This window comes from Osmerus mordax, chromosome 18 (assembly GCF_038355195.1).
Source record: "Osmerus mordax isolate fOsmMor3 chromosome 18, fOsmMor3.pri, whole genome shotgun sequence".
NCBI lineage: Eukaryota > Metazoa > Chordata > Actinopteri > Osmeriformes > Osmeridae > Osmerus > Osmerus mordax.
The window spans coordinates 5,582,437-5,606,661 of record NC_090067.1 but is presented as its reverse complement, the minus strand read 5'-3'; the positions used below and the strand labels follow the sequence as shown (position 1 = coordinate 5,606,661).

The window sequence follows — 24,225 nt, the reverse complement described above, 5'->3', positions numbered from 1 at the left end:
ACCAGTACAAGCAATATGAATGATTGGCGCCTGGTAATTCATACTTGTAAATCCCATGGAATTGGTGCTTCAATAGTCTAAATTTATGTTTGATATATTTGTACTTTTTGGAAGGGTATACACATGTACTGTACTGTATATTGTAATAAAGACTGGAACAGATCCATTTTATAGAAACGTTTTTTTCTTTTTTTTACCTTGTAAGTGCTTATTGGAGTATACTTGGCCGGTTTATAATTTAATCAGTTAATTACTGATTTCTATCACAGTCTGACCTTCAAACATCTGAATTACCAGTGGGTTTTGACTCAGGGGCAGAGGTTTGTTTTCAATAAGGATTTACTTACAATAAGAATGCCTAAATGTCTAAAACTTAAGACCCATTTTTACAGTTTGACAGGCCTCACATCTGCATCGCAAAATAATGTGCCTTGATCAAATTTCGATTTTTACAATATTATATATGTTTTTGAAGCAAAGTGTACATAGTTTATAATGAGAGGCCAGACAGTCTAGATTTAGAATCAGAACCTGTTGAGAGCTATTAGAAGAAAGGGTGCTACTGATGGGCCGGGCAGTTCTTTTGTAGAAGGTCATATTTGCTCCCTGGATGGATGGGATGTTGACTCTCCACCTCTGTAACCAAGCAACAGTGGAAGACCATGATGACATCTATACCCAGGACCAAACGTTCCTCACAGGTCCGAGTATTCTTGGTCTGTGCCCGGCAACAGCTACTCAGCACCTGCAGTATGATAATGTTTGATGGGTAGCTACCGTAACGAAGAAACACTGTGGAAAGATGAAGTGTCACATTACAGAGCGTTGGGAAGCATCTCTGTTGGTGGGGCAAAGCTGAGAGATGATTTGATGTATTTTATTGTTGTATTAGAATAGAAAACGTTTTTGAGGAATAACGTCCAAACCAAAGTTGTTTATTTTGATTGTTTATTGAAAACAACAGGAAACATGAAAACAAAAAAGCGTTCTTTAATCTCAGAAATGTTTGTGTGGCGCATAGTCTAATACAATTCTTGTGGAGACAAATAATCTAATCTCTTTATGATAGAGAGATGTTTTGAATCAAAACATGATCTACAATATGGCTCATTGTGTTTTGTAAAATGATTGATTCACCCATTCACACAAGCATTGTATTTGCAGCTTTTATGGTTTTATGCTAAACACTGTACATGGAGCTCAGAGTTTTCAGGAAATACACAATACATGCATACAAAGGAAATTAATGGATCGAAGTAGTGTTTGCCAGAAAGAGGTTACTTAAACATGTTTATATGTATGGAAACAGAATCATTTGAACATTCAGAATTAATTTTTTTGGCCAGCACTTTAGGCCTCTCATCATTTGAAAAGATTGCCTTGACATGAATAGCAGCTGTCTTTGATAACACCAGATCACATCAGATAATCTCTCTCTACTAAACGACACACAAATGAAAAGATAAGCAGTTTGAAAGATCTATACAGTATTCTACACTTCCCTTGTCTCTGTTTCCCTTTGTGTCGCTCCTTTCTGGGGTTCAATGGAGACATGTGAAGACTCCCATGGATCGCCACTCGTGGGTTTAGGAACCCACGCTGTAGTCGCTGAGGCTTATGAGGAGTGTGTTGGTGAGCTAGCTTGTTTGGCTTCACGGGCCCTTGATGCTGGAAGACTTTTTCCCACTCATCAAGAAGAGGGGCTGGGGCCTCCCTATACAGTCTGAGGGGTCGCACAAGCCCTGGGCCCCTGAAGAGCCCCTGGGGCCCGGAGCACCTGGCATGCCAGGGATTCCTGCCTCGCCAGCCGGGCCATCTTTGCCATCCTTTCCAACACCAGGAAGGCCAGGTGCACCTATTGCAGGGATAGAAGGCCAGGGGGGTAGGGAGATGGTTGAGTTTGTTTTTTCCTTCATGTGAATACTTTACATGGTGCCTGTCACAGTTGCGTTACCTTGTGGGCCTGGTTCTCCTGAGGTGCCTTTGATTCCAACTCCATCCCCTCCCTTGTCTCCCTTATCACCCTTCACTCCAGCATCACCTGCCCAAAAAACACACATTCAGATACATCCAGCTGTGGGAAGAAGGAATTGCCTTGATCCATGGACGTCGACTCTAAACTATAGACAAGCAAACATGAAAAACCTTCAGACGGAGAGGGTTTATAAGCACCAAGTTTTGTTTCAGCCGTGTTTGTGAATCCTTGATTGGACAACTTCGTGATAGCATAAATCTGAAACATTTGCAGACAACATCCAGACTACTTTCAACGTACTCTACCTTGAAAACAAAAGCTGTCTGGCAGCCCGAAGCTGTTTACTCAAAGGTTCAATTAAGAGATAGGATGCATCAGCTTTGAAAGCTTTGGATGTTGTCCAGGAACAGAAATGAAGGACAAATAAAGGGCATTTCGGTCCCTGAGCAGCCCCATCCAAACACATTTAGTGCTTTACTGCATGTGGTTCCCTGATGTACATCCACAGTGTGATGACTTTTCAAGGACACCTCAGCTATATAATCCCATTGTAGTTTTTGCACGCCAATGGTAGAACTGTAAGGTCAGTACCAGCATTTAATCAGCTTTGTCTCTGTTACCTTGCTTGCCAGGTGCACCCGGTAAACCGTAGTAGCCAGGATGGCCTTTGATTCCTGCCAGCCCTCTGGGTCCGGCGTCTCCGGCCGGCCCAGTGGCCCCAGCAGGCCCGGGGGGCCCTGGGGGGCCAGCTGGTCCAGGTGCTGCCAGGGGGGCTGGCTTCATCAGCATCTCCTTCTTGAACTCGGCTAAGTGTTCTAAATGAAAATGCCAACAAAGGCTACTCAACAACGCTTCAACGAATCAGGCTTGACGACCCAGTTAACAACAGCGACATCAAACTACTTACCTTCTACAATCGCTGAGCATAGTTCCTGGAGTTTCTTATCATTCACTTTGGGACCCTATTGATTTGGCATAAAAACAAATGTATGCATATATTTTAGTGACACAGGGACAAATCAAACAATACAGCCATGTTCAAACCAGTCTCTGTCTTCTGGTTGTCACTTACAGGCAGGCCTCTGGGTCCAGGAGACCCAGGTATGCCTATCTCTCCCTCCAGACCACGGGCTCCCATGGGCCCTGTCAGGCCCTCGTGTCCTGGCTGGCCTGGTCTGCCCTCTTCCCCTGTAGCGCCCCTTGTGCCCTTCTCTCCAACCTGCCATGAGACGACAACACAGTAATTATTAGCCACGACAGCCAACAAGAATCACTTAGCTGTAGCGGTAGAAGCTGCTCATATTGAGGTGGCAGATGGGGTCAGTAATGCTGCCACTCGTCTCCCTACTGACCTCTCCTTTGATTCCCGGAACACCAGGAGGACCCTGTGAATGACAATGAGACAACCGATCTGATCAGCGTGGTTCATAACGGGAATACTTTTTGTACAGCTAGCAGAGAACATTGTGATGTTAGTCATAGACATTATAATTAAGGGAGGTATTGAAATAGTTTTAGTCATACCTGGTCTCCTTTAACCCCAGGATCTCCAACAAGACCTGGATCCCCCTGAAAATTACACACACAAATTCAAAAGTGAACACAAATTAAAAATAATAGTGGCACAGAAGTCCTAGAACACGGATTTGTAAATAAACGTACCTCACTTCCTTTAGGACCTAATGCGCCAACTGGACCCTACAAAAGACAGATGCCATTCAAATATTGTTCATTTATGGTACATTTTGCCAATGAAGAGAACATACTGGCACTGCATTGTCAAACATGTATCTTACCTGGTCTCCTTTTGGTCCAGTATGACCCTTCAAACCCTTTTCACCTGTGTCACCCTTTTCTCCTTTATCTCCCTGTCCAGATATATAAAACATGATCATTTTTTTTTACCACACTGGAGGTGCATTATTGTTTAATATGACTCACCTCAATGCCTGGTGGACCTGCAGCTCCAAGTGGCCCCTGTTTTCCAGTCTCCCCCTGGAGGATTATGGGAAATGTTATTATCACTGATGGTCACTGACATAGGGGTGTGCTAATCTCTGGCTCATACAAACATCAATACAACAGGGGAAGACGATTATTTAGAAGATAAAAACATACAACACAACTATAATACTGTCCAAAAGACATCAAAAACTTACAGTGGCTCCCTTGTCCCCTGGTATGCCATCCTCTCCTGATTCTCCAATGTCCCCCTAACCAAAATGTTAGAATCCTAATAATCAGCATTTTCAGCAGCATACTAACCGGAGTGGACATTCTACTGTATGGATGTGGCAAATTTGACAAAAAACGAAACTCACAGTCTTTCCTGGAAGTCCAACTGGTCCCACAGCCCCCTCTGCACCAGTATCCCCCTGTCCAATACAGTTTACACAGATTTCAGGGTATTACCCACCTGCATAGCACACTCATACATGCAACAGATGCTATTCCTGAGTGTAATCAGTCACAAATGAGGAATGTATAATTCAATGAGTCCTGACTTTGTGGAGTGTTGAGGATTCTTTACAGTACCTTTGGACCGGCTGGTCCAACTTCTCCCTGCTTCCCTGGTAACCCCTAGAAACACACAATGTATGAAGAGAAACATGAGAACAAGTTGATATCCTCATGGCGTCTCAGGCCGATGACATCATCACATCACATTTGGGATGATCTATTCAAAGTCGGTTCTCTTTTTTCTCAAATTATAGGAAGTAACAAGGATGGTGGCTTCTTTTCCTCTGCAACCACAAGAGGATGGACTATTTCCTGTGTACCTTCTGTTGACTCTATACTCTGTTGTGACCCCTGGCTTGTCTGACCTTGCAGTCAGAGGGAAGTCTGTGGTAATCTTATTGGATTTTTCAATCAGCCTGAATGTATGCCTTTAAATGTTTTATTAATAGGGCCTGTCGTGTGGTTGCAGAGAAAGGCAACTGTTCTATTTATTTCCCCCAGTTTGTGCTTCCCTTTTAATACCAAAACTATTATGTGAAAAAATCTGACCCGCTAGAACATTTATTGATATTGTGGAGATTCTTTAGTAGTAGTTCACTGATTTGTCTGAATGCTTCAAAATGTTTCTTTTTAATATTAAGAAATTCAATTGATGTACAACAACACTAAATTAAGTAAATCTAAAATCTGGCAGCCCTTTCAATACATTGGAAATCAATAAGAAACCTGTTATAAAGCTACTTTATGTCTCAGAGAATGAACATTACTATCAGTCACGCATGGGAGACAGAAATATACAACACTCACTGGAATTCCAACAATACCCCTGATTCCGATGGATCCAGGTGGTCCTGATTCTCCCTGTCAAATAAACACAGGACACAAAGATTTTACCAATTCATCTGGTTACATGCAATCCATAAAATTCTAGTATTTGCATTTTTCACTCATAGCCATGAAACATTGGACTCACCTGGGCTCCATCGATCCCAGGAACACCATCCATGCCATCTTTGCCTGCTTCTCCCTGCAGGCACAGTTCGTTATGGACTCATGATACAAGGGCGAAATTGAACGTCCATTAGCATTATGTGAAATCTACAGTACTGTGTTGCACTACTTACGGTGTCTCCCTTTGGTCCAACAGGCCCCTGCTCTCCTTGAAGGCCAACTGCACCCTGATACAGAAGACAAACACAAATCCAATGACTGATCGCCTGCAGCTACCTCTTGATTCCAAAAAGAAAATAAATTAACCATCTATGTGAAGCAAAGGATAAACATTAGAGATTATAACTGTTTCACTGACATCATCACCCTTGGGCCCTTCCAAACCCTGACGTCCTCGAATGCCCTCCACGCCCTGAGAGAAACAAGATATTTAGCATTATGGTAATCCAATGATATTCAAAATCCTTTTTGGGTTTTGGTAATGAAGACATCAGCCACACTCTGCCCTTCCCTTGTGGACATTGATTGAAAATGGCAGAGGATAATTAGATCGCTTTGATTAAATTATTGTCGCTTACAGGTGCTCCTGGTGGGCCAGTGGGCCCTGGGATGCCGTTAAATCCAGGAGGACCCTGGGAAGGACAAGACACAGTGAGTCACACAGCTAAACACCAAAAGATCAAGTTACACATGATGAACGTATCGATGTTAACATGGAAAAGAACGAACCCTGTCTCCCTTGTCTCCAAGGGTCCCAGGAAAACCAATAGGTCCTCTTTGGCCCTGAGGGTCAACATAGATAACATCATTGTTAGACATTGCTGAACAACACTGGACATTATTCAAAAACTAGGTCATGAATGGTAGCAATGTAGTCTATCCGCAAAGGTTTGGGATCCATCTGAACAGTGGTTGAGCATAAGGGTGAAAACGAAACGTACAGTACAGCAGTTGCTGTTTTCAGGATGAGAAAAACTTACATCATCTCCCATCCGTCCTGGGGCTCCATCTACACCAGCTGGTCCAGACTCACCCTGTAGATCACACAAAATAAATATAACCATTAACATACTGATCGCTGTATTGATGCTTCAATACCGGAGTACTGATCAAGACGTGCCTGATAAAACTTCGGTCATACCTTGGGTCCAGCCTCCCCAGGCACCCCGGAATCACCCGGCAAACCTTTGTGTCCCTGGCGACAACAAAACCATTTAGACCAAGAGGTGAAATCGTTAAACGGTTCCGATGAAAGTATGACTGTGAGAAAGCCACTGGCCAGTGTAGATTGAGTGCTTCGGCACAATTGCTCAAAGAGAGCCGTTCAGTCAGCCTGAGCCCCTCATCAACATTCCTCACCTTCATCCCTGGCATCCCGTGGATCCCCTGTGGGCCCGCTGGGCAGGCAGCGGGACACTGCCGACAGAGAGACAGCACCTCTCAGAGTGTGTTCAGACTCTGGTATGACATCTCATCACTACTGAAGGGACGTTTGCTGCCAGTTCACCACCATGCATTTACAAGCATCCCCCCCCCCCCCATGCTAGAGAAGATAAAGAGAGACTCACAGCTTCCCCACTGCCCTCAGGGTTTGCAGCCCCGGGAGGTCCCTAAAACACGTGGAAGAATAAGGTTGCGAGTCCGCGAACAAATGCATACACAAACACACACACACACACTCACAGACACATATTACCATCGAATAGCGATAGCCCATGTTTGGAAACATGAATACATGCAAAACACAATCACACTGAGTACACACTATTACACACTGATTCATTATTTAAACGTTTAAAGGTTAACCACCTAGGAATGTACCTTACTCAACACAAAGTGAAGCCCGTACTATTGAGTCACAGACATAGTGCACCACAATCAATCTCATAATGGGATTATACAGGAAATGCAGGCGTTCCCAATGAAACCCATGTGAGAAGACCAGACCACGGAGACACCACAGACACAGAGGAGAGTGGAGCCAGTACTTACTGCAGGTCCAGGGGGCCCAGCAGGGCCAGCGGGGCCTGGTAGACCCACAGCACCCCTGGGACCCGGTGTGCCCTGCCAACATGGAGGTTTGCTTCATCAGAATCACACAAAATGATAGCAAATGTTCTGCTAACACCGAACAGTTTGAGAGATTAGTAAACCAAACTATCAAAGTCAGACTTGTTACAGTTGCACTGACAGAGCTGTCGAGATGCAGTGTGTATTTTCTTACATGTCTCGATGTGTTCTGGTGGCTGTGTTATGTGTGATTTGTATCTGTGTTTGAATACCAACCTCTGGCCCAATGTTTCCCTCATCTCCAGGGATTCCTGCTTTCCCAGGCGGCCCCTGTAGGAGCAAACAAGGGTTAGTTCAGTCACATACAGGGTGGCAACATTCACTGAACCTGGTTCAAAAGCACCATGGGATAACGGGATGAGATACAGGGGAGTCTGAATACATACAGGAGGTCCTTCTGTTGCAGGGCCCTGTGAGACAAGAGAGAATCAGATGGAATCATAAACCTTGAGAATATTTGCATCAATGCGGTAATAAAGTACTTTCAACAGTATTGATGTTTCGCAATCCTTGATACTAACAAATACAAATACTTACAGGAGGGCCTGCTGGCCCCGGAAAACCTTGAAGTCCCTTTATACAAAATAAAATGTTTACATTAACTTTGCATTAAGGTTACATTAACTACCATGTAACTACAATCAAGTACCTATAGTAACAACATTGTAGTAGTATAGTAATCTTCATGACTTTGCCTTAAATACAGGGTTTGATGAGTTACTCACTCTCTCTCCCACTGCCCCTCTGGGACCCATTGAGCCCGGGGATCCCTTGAACAAAAAGAGGAGTGAATCTTTGATTAAAAAATGTACTATATTGAAATGATCATGCAGATACCTGACTGTCATTGATCTCAGTATTCTGTATATATAATTATGATGTGTGTTGCAGTGTTTGGGCACAAATAAAACCCAATTGTGTCATGTAATGGGTCCTTACAACAGCTCCTGGTAGGCCAGGCAGACCTCTTTGTCCAGGAAGACCGATCTCTCCCTTGTCCCCTTTGCTGCCCTGGGTAACAGACACAACAAGACCAAATCAGCTTTATCTCCTTCCTGACATCGCCCCGCCGTTGTTGCTAAGATACACCTTGGCAGTGCCTGTCAATTTATAATCGATTAACGATGTGCCTTTCTCATCTAAACAGAGATAAGAAACAACTCTGAAGAAGGAGATGAAAGTGCACTTAAACAAACCATGAGCAGTAAGAGCTGACCAAGACTATGGAAACAGAATTTGGCGGCAAAAAAACCCTACAATGTCATGAATCATACTCACAGGAGCACCAGTGTTGCCAGGGGTGCCTGGAATACCCTAGGACACAACATACATACATTTGTACAAGACAATGCTTTCATTTGAAGATGTTCTATTGCCAATCAGAGGATGCTAGTTAATAAGAGATTTCCATCCAGAGGTATGTGTCCTATGTACGACAACGAGAACTTTCCCTTGTACATTAAAGGGAAGCCTTACATCTCTGCCGTCTTCTCCATGGGGCCCTCGGGGGCCTTCGGGGCCTGGGATACCTGGGGGCCCTGGCACTGGCTTTGGGTCAGGCTGGGGTTAGGAGGAAGAGACAGCACAGCCAATCAGCTCTCAGGACAGAGTGAATGCCACTCTGGAGAGTGGAAATGCATTCTTACTTTTTTTAAGTGTAATTGTGTGACTGTGTAGTTATGAATAAAATAAACTGTTTGTTTGAGTTTTGTTAATGTTGTAAATGTGTTCTAAACTTGTTTAGCTCAAAGGGAAATATACTGTTATAATGTCCTTGGAAGGTAATCTATTACAATCTATTGATTGTGTTTTTATTTGATATTCCTGAACATATACAATACAATCTACAATATAAATGTCCATCAAAATGATATTACATTGAAACAAGTGTAATTTTTTGCCACTCCACCACATTCATTGAAGTTATTCATGTTTTAGGCACTCTCTAGGCCACTTATCAAATGATTCATATTTCAATATCCCCCAAAAAGCAACATGTTACGCAGAAATAAAGCAATGAGGCAATCCCGGGACAAAGCACTGAAGTAGATATCTGGATTCAAAATACAGAGAAAAAGAAGGAAGTAGAAAAATAAATACCTCAGCATTGGCAAACATCTGAAGAAGCAAGAGAAATGAGATAGGTAGAGTTAGTGAAAATAGTCACACCACCTTCACCCAAAGAAGCAGAAGAAGCGCACATGTTTAAAACCCTGGCAGTGAGCACATCATGCTATCATATCAACAAAGCGCGCTCCAGTTCACACCCGCCCCAGGTACAGTTTCAGGGTTGGAGCACTGAAAGATACAGCTGTCACAGCAGAAATGTTAGCATCGAAGGAATGAGACCATTCTTGATATGAGAGACATGTTTGCATCATAACAGAGTTCCTCATAGTGTTGATACCCTTAAAGTTGCATATTTGCTCATGCTGGCCTGGCTTCTAAACGTATACCTTAGAACTTTCAGTATTAGTCTAGACTAGTTAATAAAAAAGTTGATGGTTTAGGTGTTGACCTATAAACGCAAAGAAGTTGTCAATCTAGACCCAGGGGCCTCATTTATAAAAACCAGCATAGTGTATATATCATTTTAAATAGTGGCAGATACAAAAAGCAACATTCTGTGTTTGCTACATGTAATGGTGTTTCCAATAGTCCGAACTGATCTTGAACTCAAGTGCACATGAACAAGTTTTGTGATCCACCTCTTAACGCCTACAGTCACTCACAAGTGGCATTATGTCCAAAGCAAGCCTTACTGTATGTACTGCAGGCCACAATGTAATCAATTGTTGCATGGCAGAGTCATAAATGGATAGTATATTTTGCCAGCAAGAACTACAAAAGTAGATTTGTCATTTTCCAAGTAGTGGATGTAGAATAAAACGTTAATTAAGTTGAGCGGTCTAATCTCTGTAATACAAGATGGATAATGTGACACCGACTGGAAAGCAAAAGTGCACATCAGTGCACTCGGAGAAAGCATAAATCTATACATGGAAGAGTGCCCCGAACATAAAGTTGCTTACACAGTTTTTGTTTATAATTGAGGCCTTTATATGTCTCGTTAGAGGATGTTTTTTGGGTGGGTTACCTCTGTGGCTGGCAGCTCGCTGCAGCTCTCTCGCTGGGCTCTCTTTGGGTCGCAGTGAATCAGCATCCATTGGAGTTCAAACTGAAACAATTGAAACGAGATTTTGATGTCCAACCATGCTATGCAATGACTTCCACTACTTCATAGCATGCGCTATGGCACAAAGCGCTGGCATTGGCCTGTGGTGCTCTGACACCATCTGTGAGCTGCACTCTTTTTCCACTGAGGAGAGTGTTCTGCAGCAAAATAGTTTTCTTCATTGGAACCCCACTGAGGCACAGACTAGCTGTGGCAGCAACACTCGCACATGAAAGCGTCACTCAGCACACCTTCTTAAAAACCCTGGCCCTACCCAGCAGTACTGAGACCACAGCTCTATGAGAAAGCTGGCCTTGTCGGGCGAACAAGATGAGACGCTCTTCTCCGTCCCCACTCACCACCACTGAAGCGTCAGCATCGGCATCCAGGCGACCGATGAGGGTGTCCCCCTCCGTGGTGACGGGGCCTTTCTCCTTGATGGGCCTGCGGTCCACGGGGTGGCAGTCCACGTACAGGGTGACTTGGTCGCGCTCCACACCGATCATCACCTTGTGCCACTTGGTGTTGAAGAGAACCGAGAGGCCTGGGAAGATGACCGTCTGCAGGTCGCCGTCGGCGCCCGTGAGGAAGTACTCCAGGGCCTGCTGGTCGCCGTTGAGCCTCAGGCCGGCCATTTTGCGTCCGTCCTCGTCCACCACCTGCCACACGTTCCACACCTTGCTGACGGTGCTCTTGATCATCCGGAAGGTGGCCATGAGAGAGTACTCGTCAGGGAAGCCCCGGGGGAAGTTCAACCTGGGTGGGCAAACGGCGGAGGAAAAGAGACAGTGATATTGTTTACATGGACTTGTCATAATGAATCATACGCTCTGTTATACCCTTGGTTTTTCACTCGAGGAATAGTTTGAGCTTGTTCCTGTCAGAGCACTTAGTTTCTAATTATACCAGTCATGACGCTTAACAGAAAGTGAAAAATGAAGGGTTCAAATAACACTCTCCATTAAGCACATATATTGCCCAGGGTGAGGGTAGGTTCCCCAGCTCTGCTGAATGTCAAAGGAAAGAGATGATCACAAAGCCGAGGTCGGCAAATCACAAAGCAGCACCTCTGTTCCCGCTCTCCACGCCCAAGAACCACTCATGAATGACACATGAATCACAAGCTGCTCTTTGAATGTTCAAAGCCTCTCTACCCTGCATCCCCTGTGTGGCCATGCATATGCAACAGTTATAATTACCTCAAAGGAACAATGACGCCCTTGATATGTCATTAACGTTAGTTTTTTTTTATCAAACGATGCACACAATATCTGTCTCCCTTGCTCAGATGGGTGTGAGATGTTAGCCTGGCTGCCCAGCCCAGGCCTCTCTCTCACCGTTGCTGCGGCTGTGTTTTAACAAGCCAGCGTGTCCAGAGGTGGCGTGTTCATGAATGGCCGATGCAGCCGGCTTTTAACCGTCTTGTAAATGGATCAAGGCTTGGCAATATAAAAAAGGAGTTTCCTGTAACCCAATAAAGCAAATCAGGACCACTCTCAGTCGCCACCTGTGGAGGGGTTCTCTCGCTGCCAGGGTTTAAGTGGCTTATATGCCCTGGAGTGGAGGGATGCTGGAGTTTAGACCTCTCTTTAAAAACTTCAAAGGCCAGTCTGTCCATTGGTCTGGTGGCTAGAAAATGTGTTTTCGTATGTGTGAAATGTGTGTGTGTGTGTTTGGTGTGCCAGGCGCAAAGTAGCATGACGTCGGGTGTTGTATAACAGCAGGTGAGAAGATGGGACTGCTGCTGGGGACCTGTCCAACACTGAAACACTTGGAGAAGTGTTGAGATATGTACGAAGGTAATGAGACAACCACAAATCAACTGAAGACTACAATCGGCACAGGACTGGCCTAAAATGAACACCCCATGAAGCCACTGGCTTTCAGAGGAAGAACTTGAAAGAGTTTGCTTGTGATTGGACAGTGGTTCTGCTCTGGTCCCTTTCCCCAGCACACTGGGTGACTAGATCAACCAAAATAAAGTTGTAATGACAGTCCTCGCAGGACATTATTGAAGCTGTCAGCACCTGTCTTCTTCGATTTCCTGCCTTGCCCCCTTTTATGAGTCGAGACAAGGAAAGCAAACTCCAACTAAGAATGCATGATCAAATACGTCTCTTCCCATTTCCTGGGGGTTTAAAACGGCAAGGGGGGGTCTGGGCACCCCAATAACCTCTCCCTCCCTCACCCCTCATCTCTGTGAGGTGCCAAATGGGTTCAGACATGTTTTCCTCAACCAATTACATGTTGCTCACAGCGCAACAACACCTGCCCGGGACTTGTAATAATGCAACACCTGCATTGTGGAACAGCTCGGCACCAGCGTTTTTGCTTCTTTTTTCTCAGTATTGCGTTCTTGTTACTGTACTTACCGAGTTGGAATTTGGAAGTTTGCCTCTCTATCGAGCCGGTAGGCCACCTGCAGGGGAGTGGAGCCCTCCACCTTCCTGACTCCCTTCAGCGGGATCACGTCCAGCTGGAACTGCGTAATAAGATCGAAACCTTCCAGAAAAACAAACAGTTGTTCACGCCAACTGCATGATAATGGATGTAGTGTGCACTGGGAGCTTTGATGGAATGTAAAAACTTATTGTAAAGTGAACAAACGTATGTGGCTACTCTCTGGTATGTACAACAAAGCAGAAGGAAGTGGAGCTGTATGGCAGTCTATATTGTTTACTTTGTATCAAAGTATTTTACTGGCAGATAGGTGATTCTAATCAATTGTCCTCTAATACGAACATTGAAATCCTTCGCATACAAACACACATTTGTGGAACATCTGCAAGTGCTTAGGCAGTGATGGGAGTTGGTCTCAAACAGTGCAATGGTGAACAATTAAGATCTTGCCGAGTTAGAACTTTTCCCACTAAGATCAGCCTTGTTCAAGTGGAAAATTTTATTTGCATTTGAAGGTTTCAAGGTGTCTGGGTTGTAGGATCCCTCCCACCACCACAACCACACTTTCTAACTAACTTAGATTCTAAGAGATTCTGGTAAAACACTAAGTAAACCACAGTGTAATATATTCATGCACTCAAGCCCATGTGTTCGATTTGAAAACATTCAAATAAAAGTCGTAAACAGTCACCTGGTAGGTCATCCTGTCCGTTTCTCATGGTGGGGCAGACAGTGTCGCCGTCCAGTCTGTTAAGATCTAGCTCTGATTGGAAAAAGAGAGAGAGCTGTGTTAGGGTCTGCTCTCTGAGACTCCGAGGAGACCATGTTACAATGCACACACGCTGTCACCTACAAAATGGAGGTCCTCTGAAGGTCACACACAGAAGTGAAATCAAAGTAAGAATGCCAACTGACATTAAGCTTACATTGGAGAGGTTATGGACTTGTTATGGAAGTTATGCTTAAGGTTACTGCCAGGTGACACTCTTCACTCAATGCACCCAGACCGTGCAAACAAATTATAAAAATGGGCCTGTCTGTACTGTCATGTGGATGTGTGTGACCAATAAGGATAGGGAGCAGCTCTTAAGATGCCGCTGCAGCTATATCTCGCTTCTGTCTGGACAGAAACACACTCCTTCTACCTGAGGGAAACTGTGAAATGAGGATCTGGAAGCCATGAAAGGACAACCCGGAGAGGATGCAAAGTCAATAAGCTGAGTCAGCTCATTTAGAGGGAGGCGTGTGAACACAGCACATCTGGAAGCCTTTCTCTGCACCCACATAACTGCAGAGAAATGAGAGAGTGGGGCAGACAACGTTTACAAGTCATAAACACTTATCTGACTGTGCATGCGGGGCTCTGAGTTGTTAGAGACTCCCTCCCTTCGCCACGTGTTCTGAAAGCCAGTCGTTAGGGCAAATGAGCAGATGAACCGCAATTTTGATGCTGTCACGAGTGATTGGCAGCTTTAATGATTGGTGTGGAGGAAAACACTTGGACCACACCGCTTGTTCGCATTCTAGAATGGTAAACACATTTTACCATATGCAGGGAAAGAGCACACAGCCAAATGTGCTTTTTAATTTAATGACGGTGACAAGCCAGTCCACAAAGTAGGTTTGTTATTGAATTCCAACAGTGGAAGGGAGGCAAATTGTGGTTGCGGGCCAAGAGATTATGAGATTGAATCATCACAAATAGCACGCATTTGCAATTTTGTCCTTTGCATATCTTTGCATATTTTGGTATAGGTCCTTTCAAATATCCGGAAATTATTCATAGTTGTGCGATTGCCTTTTGATACCAAATTGAAAGCCCATTTTTCATATCAAACCATCTGAAAAAAACATCTAATGCAGTGCAGGTGCCCAGTGCACTGTGTTCATGACATCAATGACCATGCCCTGTTGGATGACTTACGTGCCAGCGCTGGAGCGAGGAGGAACGACAGCAGAGCCATGCAGGCAGAAGAATACAGAACCAAGGCTTGGTGCCATGGTTGCCTCCTAGATGGAGAGAGAGATGGAGTCAGAAATTCAGCCAGCTATTTCATCCACAAAATCTCTGACTAAATCTACCACAGTACTACAGTAGAGGTCTACTCTGATCACCTTCTTTAATGACACAGTATCAACATAGTGAATATTAGCATCATGAACACAGTATTATGACAGTGCAGTCAGGGTGGACCGCACAGCATGCTGTTAACCTTGCAAGACAGCTAGATTAGTGAGATCTCAACCATGTAACAGTTAATCTTGCCAAGCTCCAAGTTATTTGTTTTGTCCCCAAACCACAGTGATTCAATCTGCAAATGAGGAACTTCTGGCAGCTACGGGTGTGGATGAAGTTTGGCCGTGATAGACAGTGAAAGACAGTTGGTTCATCCAATCACCTGCCAAGTTTTTGTAAGGGCCTGCCCTTTTCCAAACAGTTTCCAAGAATGACTTCCCAGATGGTTAAGTGTAACAAACCATCTGGCGAGTCAGGTTAGCATACTGTAGGAGGCTGAAGTTATTCCCCTCCAAGAAACCGGGGGAGGATTTCAAATCACAAAGGTGCATAAATCATGTACTTCAGCAGCTACATCATGCAACCAAGATTTAGAAAAAAAAGAACGATCCGTTTGATAGATGAGGATTGGATGATAACACAGACACGTGTTTTCAATGGTAGGCTCAGGAGCGACAAAGCCATAATTCTCCACTTTGACAGAAAACAGGGAGAACTGTGTGATTGCATCCTGGAGAGGAACGCCGTTTTCATTATGACAGACATAAAAGGACATCAGATGTTTCATCCAACTACCCCTGCGTTTTCCCCCGCCAAGCTCATCCAACATAATCCAGTTGTGCTTATTGTGTACGACATGGCCTGATCTCCTCAGCGCTGGTTTCGTAACCGTACACATGGCTGCCGGTACTAGCCGTGTGCTCGGACCACTGGCCTTCTTCTTGTGCAAAATGCTGCTACAGTAGCACGGTAGTAGCCTTATATGCTGTCTGTACTTAGGAATCCAAAATATCCCTCTATCCTTGCCCCGTCTCTGAGCTCAGCCTGCCTGTCACAGGCTGCCCATCAGTGCTGTCTGACGGGCTGACAGCCCGGGAGATATGGAGGGAGAGAGGGAGGGAGGACAGAATCAGGAGAACAGGGAGGTCGTTTTTTGGAATGGAGGGCTGGGGTACGAAGGTACATGTAGAGGGGTGAGGGAGAGGGATGTGCTATCGGGGCACTGAATAATGATATAAGCTGGACCCTCCCTTTAGAGAAACAGAGGCTGCCGACACGTATTCTCCATGATGGAAGAGCATGCCCCGAGCAATGACGGCTGGCTGTCCGTCTCTCACGCTCATTCGTTGACTGCACAATCAGTCTGTCTGCCTCTCTGTCTTTCTGTCTGTCTGTCTGTCTGTCTGTCTGTCTGTCTGTCTGTCTGTCTGTCTGTTCAGTGAATATCCTCTGACACAGAGCTGGCACAGCAAGCACAATCAAGGTTGTTTGAAACTAAGAGTGATTTGCAACTTTGCTTAGTCCTTTGGTTTTTTGCAACGAAAGCTTTTTAGGAGCACACAAAAAAAAAGCGTTTAATTTCCATGTCCCTGTTGGATTGCATCAAGACGCAGCGCTAATCTGCCCAAACACAGATCTAGAGGCATTACAGCTCAGAGCTCCTTGAAGTATTGTGTACAGCTCTATCCGTGGGGATTCCTTTTAGAAGTTTACGACTTGGAAAAGATCGACAGCAGGCTGAGCGTGAGCTTGAGTCTCACTGGTCTCTCGCTGGTCTCTCACTGGTCTCTCACTGGTCTCTCGCTGGTCTCTCACTGGTCTCTCACTGGTCTCGCGTTTTGATGTCAAACCAGAAGGAAATGCATCAAGGTTAAACCATTTTTTGGTCATTTAAATAGAGAATTTTTAAACTATCTTAAATGTGGCATTCTCATCCCTTATTCTTTGAGAGTGTAGGTGACTTGTGTCACTATTTTCTGTAAGCAGAACAGGCACTGTGATCACCACAGCCCAGAGCTTGTATATAGAGCAGGCTGTGCCCCAAGAGTCACCCATATGGCACTGACACCCCCCCCCCCCCCCCCCAACACTCACCTAGTGCCAATGCGAGCCAGCCCTCCTTGCATGACTTCTGGACACTCATTTGTCTTAATTACACAAACTGAAAGCTTACTCTGCACCTTGCTCTCAGCCTCATAGATTAAACCTATCAGTCACTTTAATGAGTTAGTTCGTGGTTCCAACTGTTCTCTTGACCAAGCACAAGGCTGGAGAGGTGAAGTCTATTCTAATCTCCACAGGTCAAAGGCTGGTTTGCCTCAATCTCCAGCCTAGAACCGGCACACATACACACACGCACACACAAACACCCACACACTGTTAGGGTGAAAAAGGGTCCAGCTATTTCCAGAAACCAGACTTCAAAGCTGGATCAAAAACACAATTAAGTAGGAAGGACCAGAAGCCTGATTCTGGAAGCTTTGTTAAGGTCCAATATAATAGATTCAGCCTGTTGTGTTTGTGTGTGGGTCGGTTTAAGCAGAGCTATCACGATCTTTGCCCCTTGCCTGCTCCTGTAATCCATGTAGAGCTAAATAACATGCTTTCCCACAATATCAAGGGTTCATTTTCGGACTGTTTAAATAAAAAGTCTAAAGATTTACTCTTTCTTTTAAAATATATTAACCCCAAAAAATGGATATATGGAGTGAGTGCAGAACAATAATGTATGAAAATGTGAAAACTCGATTGTTGATGGGGACCTGAAACTTTGGGATTTCAGAACAATAATCAATTCAAGGACAATAGTAGATATCACTTTAAATCCGACTTCAATATCCTAATACTTTAAGATCATGAAGAGTGCCAAAGCAGTCAAACATTTTCTTAAATTATATATACAAATCTATTATGTCCGCTAGAAAACTTACCTGGTCAAAGTGGAGCTATGAGACGCCATGGGTTCTCCCTTCCTGAGCAGGGATGAGGGAGGCTAACAGCCCTTCCTGAGCGGGGGAGAGGGAGGCTAATAGAGGACTGAAGGCAGTGAGACAGAGGAGCAGAAAGAGCCACAGATAGGAAACGTCCCCCTGAAATCAGTCCTGTGAGCGCATGGTGAGAACTGACAGAGCCAACCTGTGCAGAGGATGCCCAAACTTATTCTGAGGAGACATAAAAGTTTGTTCGCCGAGTTCCCATTGGACAGGAATTTTTGAGGAGGTGGTGACTGAGTTTTATTACCAGCACTTTAAAGCCATACAGAAGGCCTCTGGGCCTTTGGTGCACCTTTTTCTAGTCCTCTCCCCTCCTCTTCTTGCCAGTGCCCCATAATGACACGTGTTGTCTGTATATAATTCTGCTAATAGTTATCCTCGTGTTTGAGTTTCCTTACAGTGAGAAGTTGCAGGAATGATGAAATGTAGATTTCAAAATCCCATGTCGCTTATTCATTACTGTTGCTAAAGAATGCTTCTTTGGGGCTGACATACTGTAGCAGAAAGCCTTGTTTGTTATTACCTTCAAGTCCTCAGGCAATCAAGATTGGTAGAACCAGAACTTAAAGTGTGATTAGCTTTGGCTGTTGAGTTGAAAGCTACGTCTATCCACACATTCATGGCATCACAACTTGAGTGCTACACCTATGTAATTGTCACTGAATTGGTGATGGAGATATTTTTTAATCTTCCAGGCATAGTTCTGATACTTCATATTAATAAAAGACGAATATCTGGCGCTTGGTACACTGTACAGAGATGCAAACATAAAATATGGTGACATGTATGCCTGCTGTGAGTAATACAATTCTACATGTACCTTACATTATGATGAAATCTGGGAAAAATCTGCTTGAGAGGGAAGGGAATTTTCTCACAAGAGAGATAACAGCCATCAAACATGGTTTTATTTCAAACAATTTTGATTATCTCACTTCCCATAAAACTCTTAATATCAAATGACCACATCATCACAATATATAACTATATAATTTCACATCACATTTCAAACCAAAGCTAGTTATCAGCGATAACTAACCTCAGCTATATTTGACACCCTGCAATTTACTACAACCAGTAATAAAAAGGTCAGGTATGACATGTTTGTATCTGTATTAGATTAGATAAATCAATATTTATGTTGTAACTGGTGAATCATGATACTTGCATGAAAGCACTTTCCCCTGCTGTGAAACTTAATACAGAGTCAGAGTCCCCATAGAGGCCTTGGAGAGAGATCACATGTCCAGGGTGTGTAATTGAGAGCTCATGCTTTCAATGAAAGCATAGAAAGAGATAGAGGACAGAAAACAACTTGTGATAAGTCACATGACCGATAACAGTCACATTCACTGCAGAGGGCTCTATTAGAGTTCTATTTTGCAGCAGGATGCAGTGTCTGGTCACGCTGATCTGAAGTCTTGCAAAGAAGTAAAAAGAGCTTTAAGTATTAGTATTGATCTTCCGCATTCTTTATGTACAGGAGTTGAAAATGTGTCTTCTTGAACGTTTAGAACGTTTGACGGAACCCCGAAAGGGGTTCCGTCAAACAAGAATTCAAGCAAGCCTATGCTATGATGTGTTTACGTAAAGTACGACTGTGGCCTGAACCACAATGCAAAATGGAGTTCTGAGTTTATTTCATGCTTTGCATATTTTATCATGTTTACATTATCCATGAATAATGGCTGCTTAGACGCATAAGTGAGAAGAACTTCCCAGGTTCCCCGGGGTCTTATTTGCAGAGACCCGGGGGACCATAAGGGACTAGGCCTGCCATTCAAATAGCATAGTGCTTCAGCAGTTGAGTTTGAGGTATGAGTTGAGTATGCGTGCCTCCCTTGTTTGCTATGCAGCCTCCCACTGATTGAAATCTCCACGTGTTTGTTCAAGACTATGGACATCTGGGCCCTGGCAGTAGTGCTGCATGAAAATCAATAGTGTTCTTCCTTTAAATCAAGAGACCTCTATGCTCATGGCAGTGTGCTCCGAGTGGCTACCGGCGGGGCATTTTGCCCTTGATAAGGGGAAACAGGAACCGGGATGAGTGTGTGCTTATAGTCAGACGTTAAGATATATGTTAGACATATTTTTCTCACCTACTTACTACTATATGCATCTCATCATGTCCATGCACAAACAATAAACCAAATTCTGATTCTGATTGTTTGTGCATGGACATGATGAGATGCATATAGTAGTAAGTAGGTGAGAAAAATATGTCTAGCCTAAGTCTAGAGGAATCATACTGAAAGCTAAGCCTAAAAGACCATGATCATGATTGTCTTATTTAATGTAAGACAGAAACCCATATTTCACCTAGGGGGATATAGGTAAATACAGGAAGGGTTCTTTTCTGGAACAGATGGTTCAAAACAGTCCTGATCCCCTCACTCTCCCCACACCTGCAATCTCATCATTCACCTTTTGAAGAGGGCATGGTGTATCAGAGAGAGAGAGAGAGAGAGAGAGAGAGAGAGAGAGAGAGAGAGAGAGAGAGAGAGAGAGAGAGAGAGAGAGAGAGAGAGAGAGAGAGAGAGAGAGAGAGAGAGAGAGAGAGAGAGAGAGAGAGAGAGAGAGTGCACAGGTAAAAGTAATTTGGTGAACAGGTGTAGCAGGCCAACATATTGAAACATGGCAATAAACATGACAGTTTGCACTTGACAAAATAATTGAATGAAATCTGGCTGGCTCGAGCCAATTAATTCAAGCCTCAAAGTATGAATTTAAGTGTGAAGTTAACTGTAGGCTAAACATTTCAAATATTTGAGGCCCCGATCTAGAAGGTGGGAGATAGCTATTATCAGCAGGTTTGAAACCGAAGATTTGGATAACTTGGATGCGTTCAGCATTTTCAGTGGGCTCTGACGTCAACCCGTCAGTTGTAGGCTACGCACAGTGCAGCAGCAGGGCTCACTGCTGACCATTAATATTATCCTGAAACGATAACTGTCAAATGCCGAAAGGATACGAAGGAACTCGAAGCTGAACCACGAGACAGACACAGTAGCAGCACTTAGACAAATTGAACATCCCTTTGTTGGTTGAAACATAAGCTGCTAGGTTTGCACTGCAGAACATGCAGAGGCTGAATGAATAACCATGGCAACAGCAGCTTCAGCAGACGAAGCGGAGAGGACCGACACACCGATATAAACAGTGACTGAAGTCTCACATCCGCAGACCGTTAATAGATGTTCGCAGGTTGGGAGGACAACGTCTTGGGGAATAAACGAGTAAACTTGGAGGGAGGCCAACAGGAGTGGGGGATCGCAAAGCATCATTAAGCAAGGTAAGGTTTTTGTGATAGTGACATCCCCATTGTTCATCAGTGGGACGGAGAAATGAAGGGTTGGATGCTCTGGAACATTTGGAAACTGGTTGGTTGGCTAGCTCAAGGAAAGCTCCCGCTTGCATGTTCAGTTCGGGTTAATCTTGTTTTGTGGTCGGTTGTACATGATATTCCACGTTTAATTTAATTACTTGGTGTAGAAGTTGGAATACTGTAGAGAATAGTTTCTGTAGGTTCTAGGATGAAGCGATAGGACTTAATAGTACTATTGTTTTACTAAATGATGTGCTATAGCACATCAGCTTATGTCCTCACTAACTGTATTCTGACTGTCACGGTTAGACATACAGCATATTACCTCTGATGGTTACTGTTAAAGTTGACCTGGAACATCATAAATAAAATAAGCACAGACATATTGTAGTTAATCCATGAATGACATGATTGTGAATGACAGTGGACCACTCCTGATAATTCTTATTTTGACATAGACTTTACAGTAAAGGAAATTATCAAGTTAACTGAAACATTTATATTCATATAAAACTTTAAAATTAGGAATACAGATAGCCAGCAATAAGATTAAACTTGATAACTAGTCAACATTTGCATGTCAGCGACAGGGTTTTAAGGTCAGAATGAACAGGGGCATGCAGTTTTCACATTACATCTGTCAGGTTGGTGAATACTCCCCAAAGATGAATCCTGAAGTGGTAAAACAAGGATTATCCAGCTGACTTCAACCTTCCCAAGTCCATCTGCTGCAGGCAAAATGTACTCTGACCACAAGGGATCCATGTGTAAGCAAGGACGCCTCTCCACTTACATTTATCCAACATCTTCCACCTGCTGAACCCCATCACAGGCTAGCTGGCCACATTGTTTGGTTCTGTAATTGCTTTGGCTTGTGGTTGTTGGGTCTTTGATTTAATATAATTCACTTTGTAGGTCATTAAGGAGTATAACATGATATATATCCAATATATCCAATGTATGCGCCATTCACCATGTATAACCATTTTTCAAAGATATTATGTGTGTGGTTAGTCAAGCTTTCATCATTAATCCTTAAAATAACTGACTTGGCCAGCATCTGTCCCTCACATGATTGTTGTAATCTGCTCCTTTTTTAGACACAAGTGAGACTGCATCGTTGCCTGCATCACTCTGTTTTATCAGGGATAGAAGCCGTGGTGTAAATTGCTTAAGAAATAAGGGTTTAAAGATCAGTATAATGTGAGAGATTCATTTCATGTGCAAACAAACAGCCTCTTGCCTCGTGACACAGACGCTCTCAGGGTCCTACACGGTGTCTCCTTAATGTGTATTCAGCCCTTAAATAGCATTCTTGACATATTACCTCAGGATCTTGTGATTCTGGGATAACTGGGATGTCAGTGAAATAGTCCACTTCACCAGCACCAAGCTGTGTGAGGGGAAGACCTGAGGCCTAGCGTGAAGGATTCAACATGTTATTGTCAGCCCATGTCCCCCAACCTGTACTGTACAGTCATGGCAAGGCATTAAACTGAATGTGTATGAGATTCCAAACAGATGGTACCTGAAATGATCAGGGTTTTCATTACATTGTTTAGCAGCCAGCTTATCAGAAACGGACACTCGGTAATTGGTCATTAGAGAGCATCTATAAAAATGCTAATGCAGCACAGTCACTTGTCCATTCAACAATACTGAGTAAACGTATGTGGCTAGGAATAGATGTTACAAACCCACATCGTACAATTGACTGGAATTGTGCATGCAAGTCACATGCCAGTCAAATGACAACAATTGTTGTCTATTGATAGAAAAATATCCTGCCCTCAGTTACTTTGACCAAAGAAGACCTTTGTCACCTCTCACTACAAACCCATGCCTTTTCTCTTTCACAAAGGATCACGTGGTTGCTGTACCATCAGCAGTCTTTTTCATGTCAACTGTAACCGTTGAAATGGACTCTAATGGCTCAGCAGTGAAGTAGATGGAAACTGGTTTGGTCTTCTTCTGTGAATGTTTGGTCTCTCACATACTGGTGAGGCCTTCAGTTACGGTGCAGCTCCACATACAGGTTACAGTCTTATTCAGTTTAGGTGTCAATGCACATACTGTACATGTAGTACAGAAAAGGAAGAAGGTAAAGAGTTACACTTGAAACCTTTCATGATTCTCTGACTCATTGAATGGCCCCCAGATTTTGAGTTATTGATCCATTTCGGCAGAGGTTCAAACAATCAGGAAAGGGAATATGGCCTTTGCCTCTACGCTGGCTGTGAGAAGATGGTCTAGTTGCTCTATTGGGGGAGAAAGAGAGAGAGAGTGTGTGTGTGTGTGTGTGTGTGTGTGTGCGTGCATGTGTGTTTGTGTGCGCGTGTGTGTGTGTGTGCGTGCGTGTGTGTGTGTGTTTGTAAAGAGACTCAAAGAGAATCATGCAGCCTCAGCCTCTGGGTCCATGCTTCGTCAAGAACACAGTGTTCATTTTCCCCTCTGTAACCTGCTTGTCACGGAGCAGCAGAAGCCCTGCAATCCTTCTTTGGACTCTGTAGCGCAGCCAAAAGGGAATGAGGGAGGCTGTTTGTATGACAAGTTTAACTAATGAGACATAACATATTTGCCAAACTCCCTAGAACAAGTCCGCTGGAGCAACAGTCTTCTTCCACGCTCCTTTTCACAGCCAAGTTCCAAGGCTGGCAGGTCAGTGGCCAGAAGACGGGTCATTGTTACTACAGTGTGACTGCCTGTGTTAGTGGGCACACTTACACAGCACAAAGCTCATTGCCCTATAGTATGTTAACCTTTCATACAGTTGTCAGTGGGAAGTTGTGTGTGTGTGTGTGTGGGGGGGGGGGGGGGGGGGGGCGGAGACATTGTACAGTCACACCCCCTCACCTGTCA

At 44.0% G+C, this 24,225-nt stretch overlaps 1 protein-coding gene across 1 annotated transcript; it reads right to left on the bottom strand.

Annotated features, from left to right (window-relative positions):
- Nucleotides 1-1,533: 1,533 nt before the first annotated feature.
- On the bottom strand, nucleotides 1,534-18,007 carry LOC136962559 (collagen alpha-3(IX) chain-like). Its single transcript, XM_067256350.1, has 38 exons — nucleotides 17,979-18,007; nucleotides 14,956-15,041; nucleotides 13,723-13,794; nucleotides 13,004-13,133; nucleotides 10,991-11,387; nucleotides 10,554-10,634; nucleotides 9,557-9,574; nucleotides 8,933-9,016; nucleotides 8,735-8,770; nucleotides 8,396-8,467; nucleotides 8,182-8,226; nucleotides 7,994-8,029; nucleotides 7,843-7,866; nucleotides 7,673-7,726; nucleotides 7,379-7,450; nucleotides 6,955-6,996; nucleotides 6,746-6,802; nucleotides 6,528-6,581; nucleotides 6,367-6,420; nucleotides 6,116-6,169; nucleotides 5,965-6,018; nucleotides 5,745-5,798; nucleotides 5,560-5,613; nucleotides 5,409-5,462; nucleotides 5,243-5,296; nucleotides 4,511-4,555; nucleotides 4,297-4,350; nucleotides 4,135-4,188; nucleotides 3,917-3,970; nucleotides 3,772-3,843; nucleotides 3,638-3,673; nucleotides 3,500-3,544; nucleotides 3,328-3,360; nucleotides 3,048-3,194; nucleotides 2,883-2,937; nucleotides 2,596-2,790; nucleotides 1,955-2,041; nucleotides 1,534-1,855 (listed from the first exon to the last, which is right to left on the bottom strand). Exons 1-38 carry the CDS (start codon nucleotides 18,005-18,007, stop codon nucleotides 1,653-1,655), a joined length of 2,847 nt encoding a protein of 948 aa, XP_067112451.1. The 3' UTR covers nucleotides 1,534-1,652.
- Nucleotides 18,008-24,225: the final 6,218 nt, after the last annotated feature.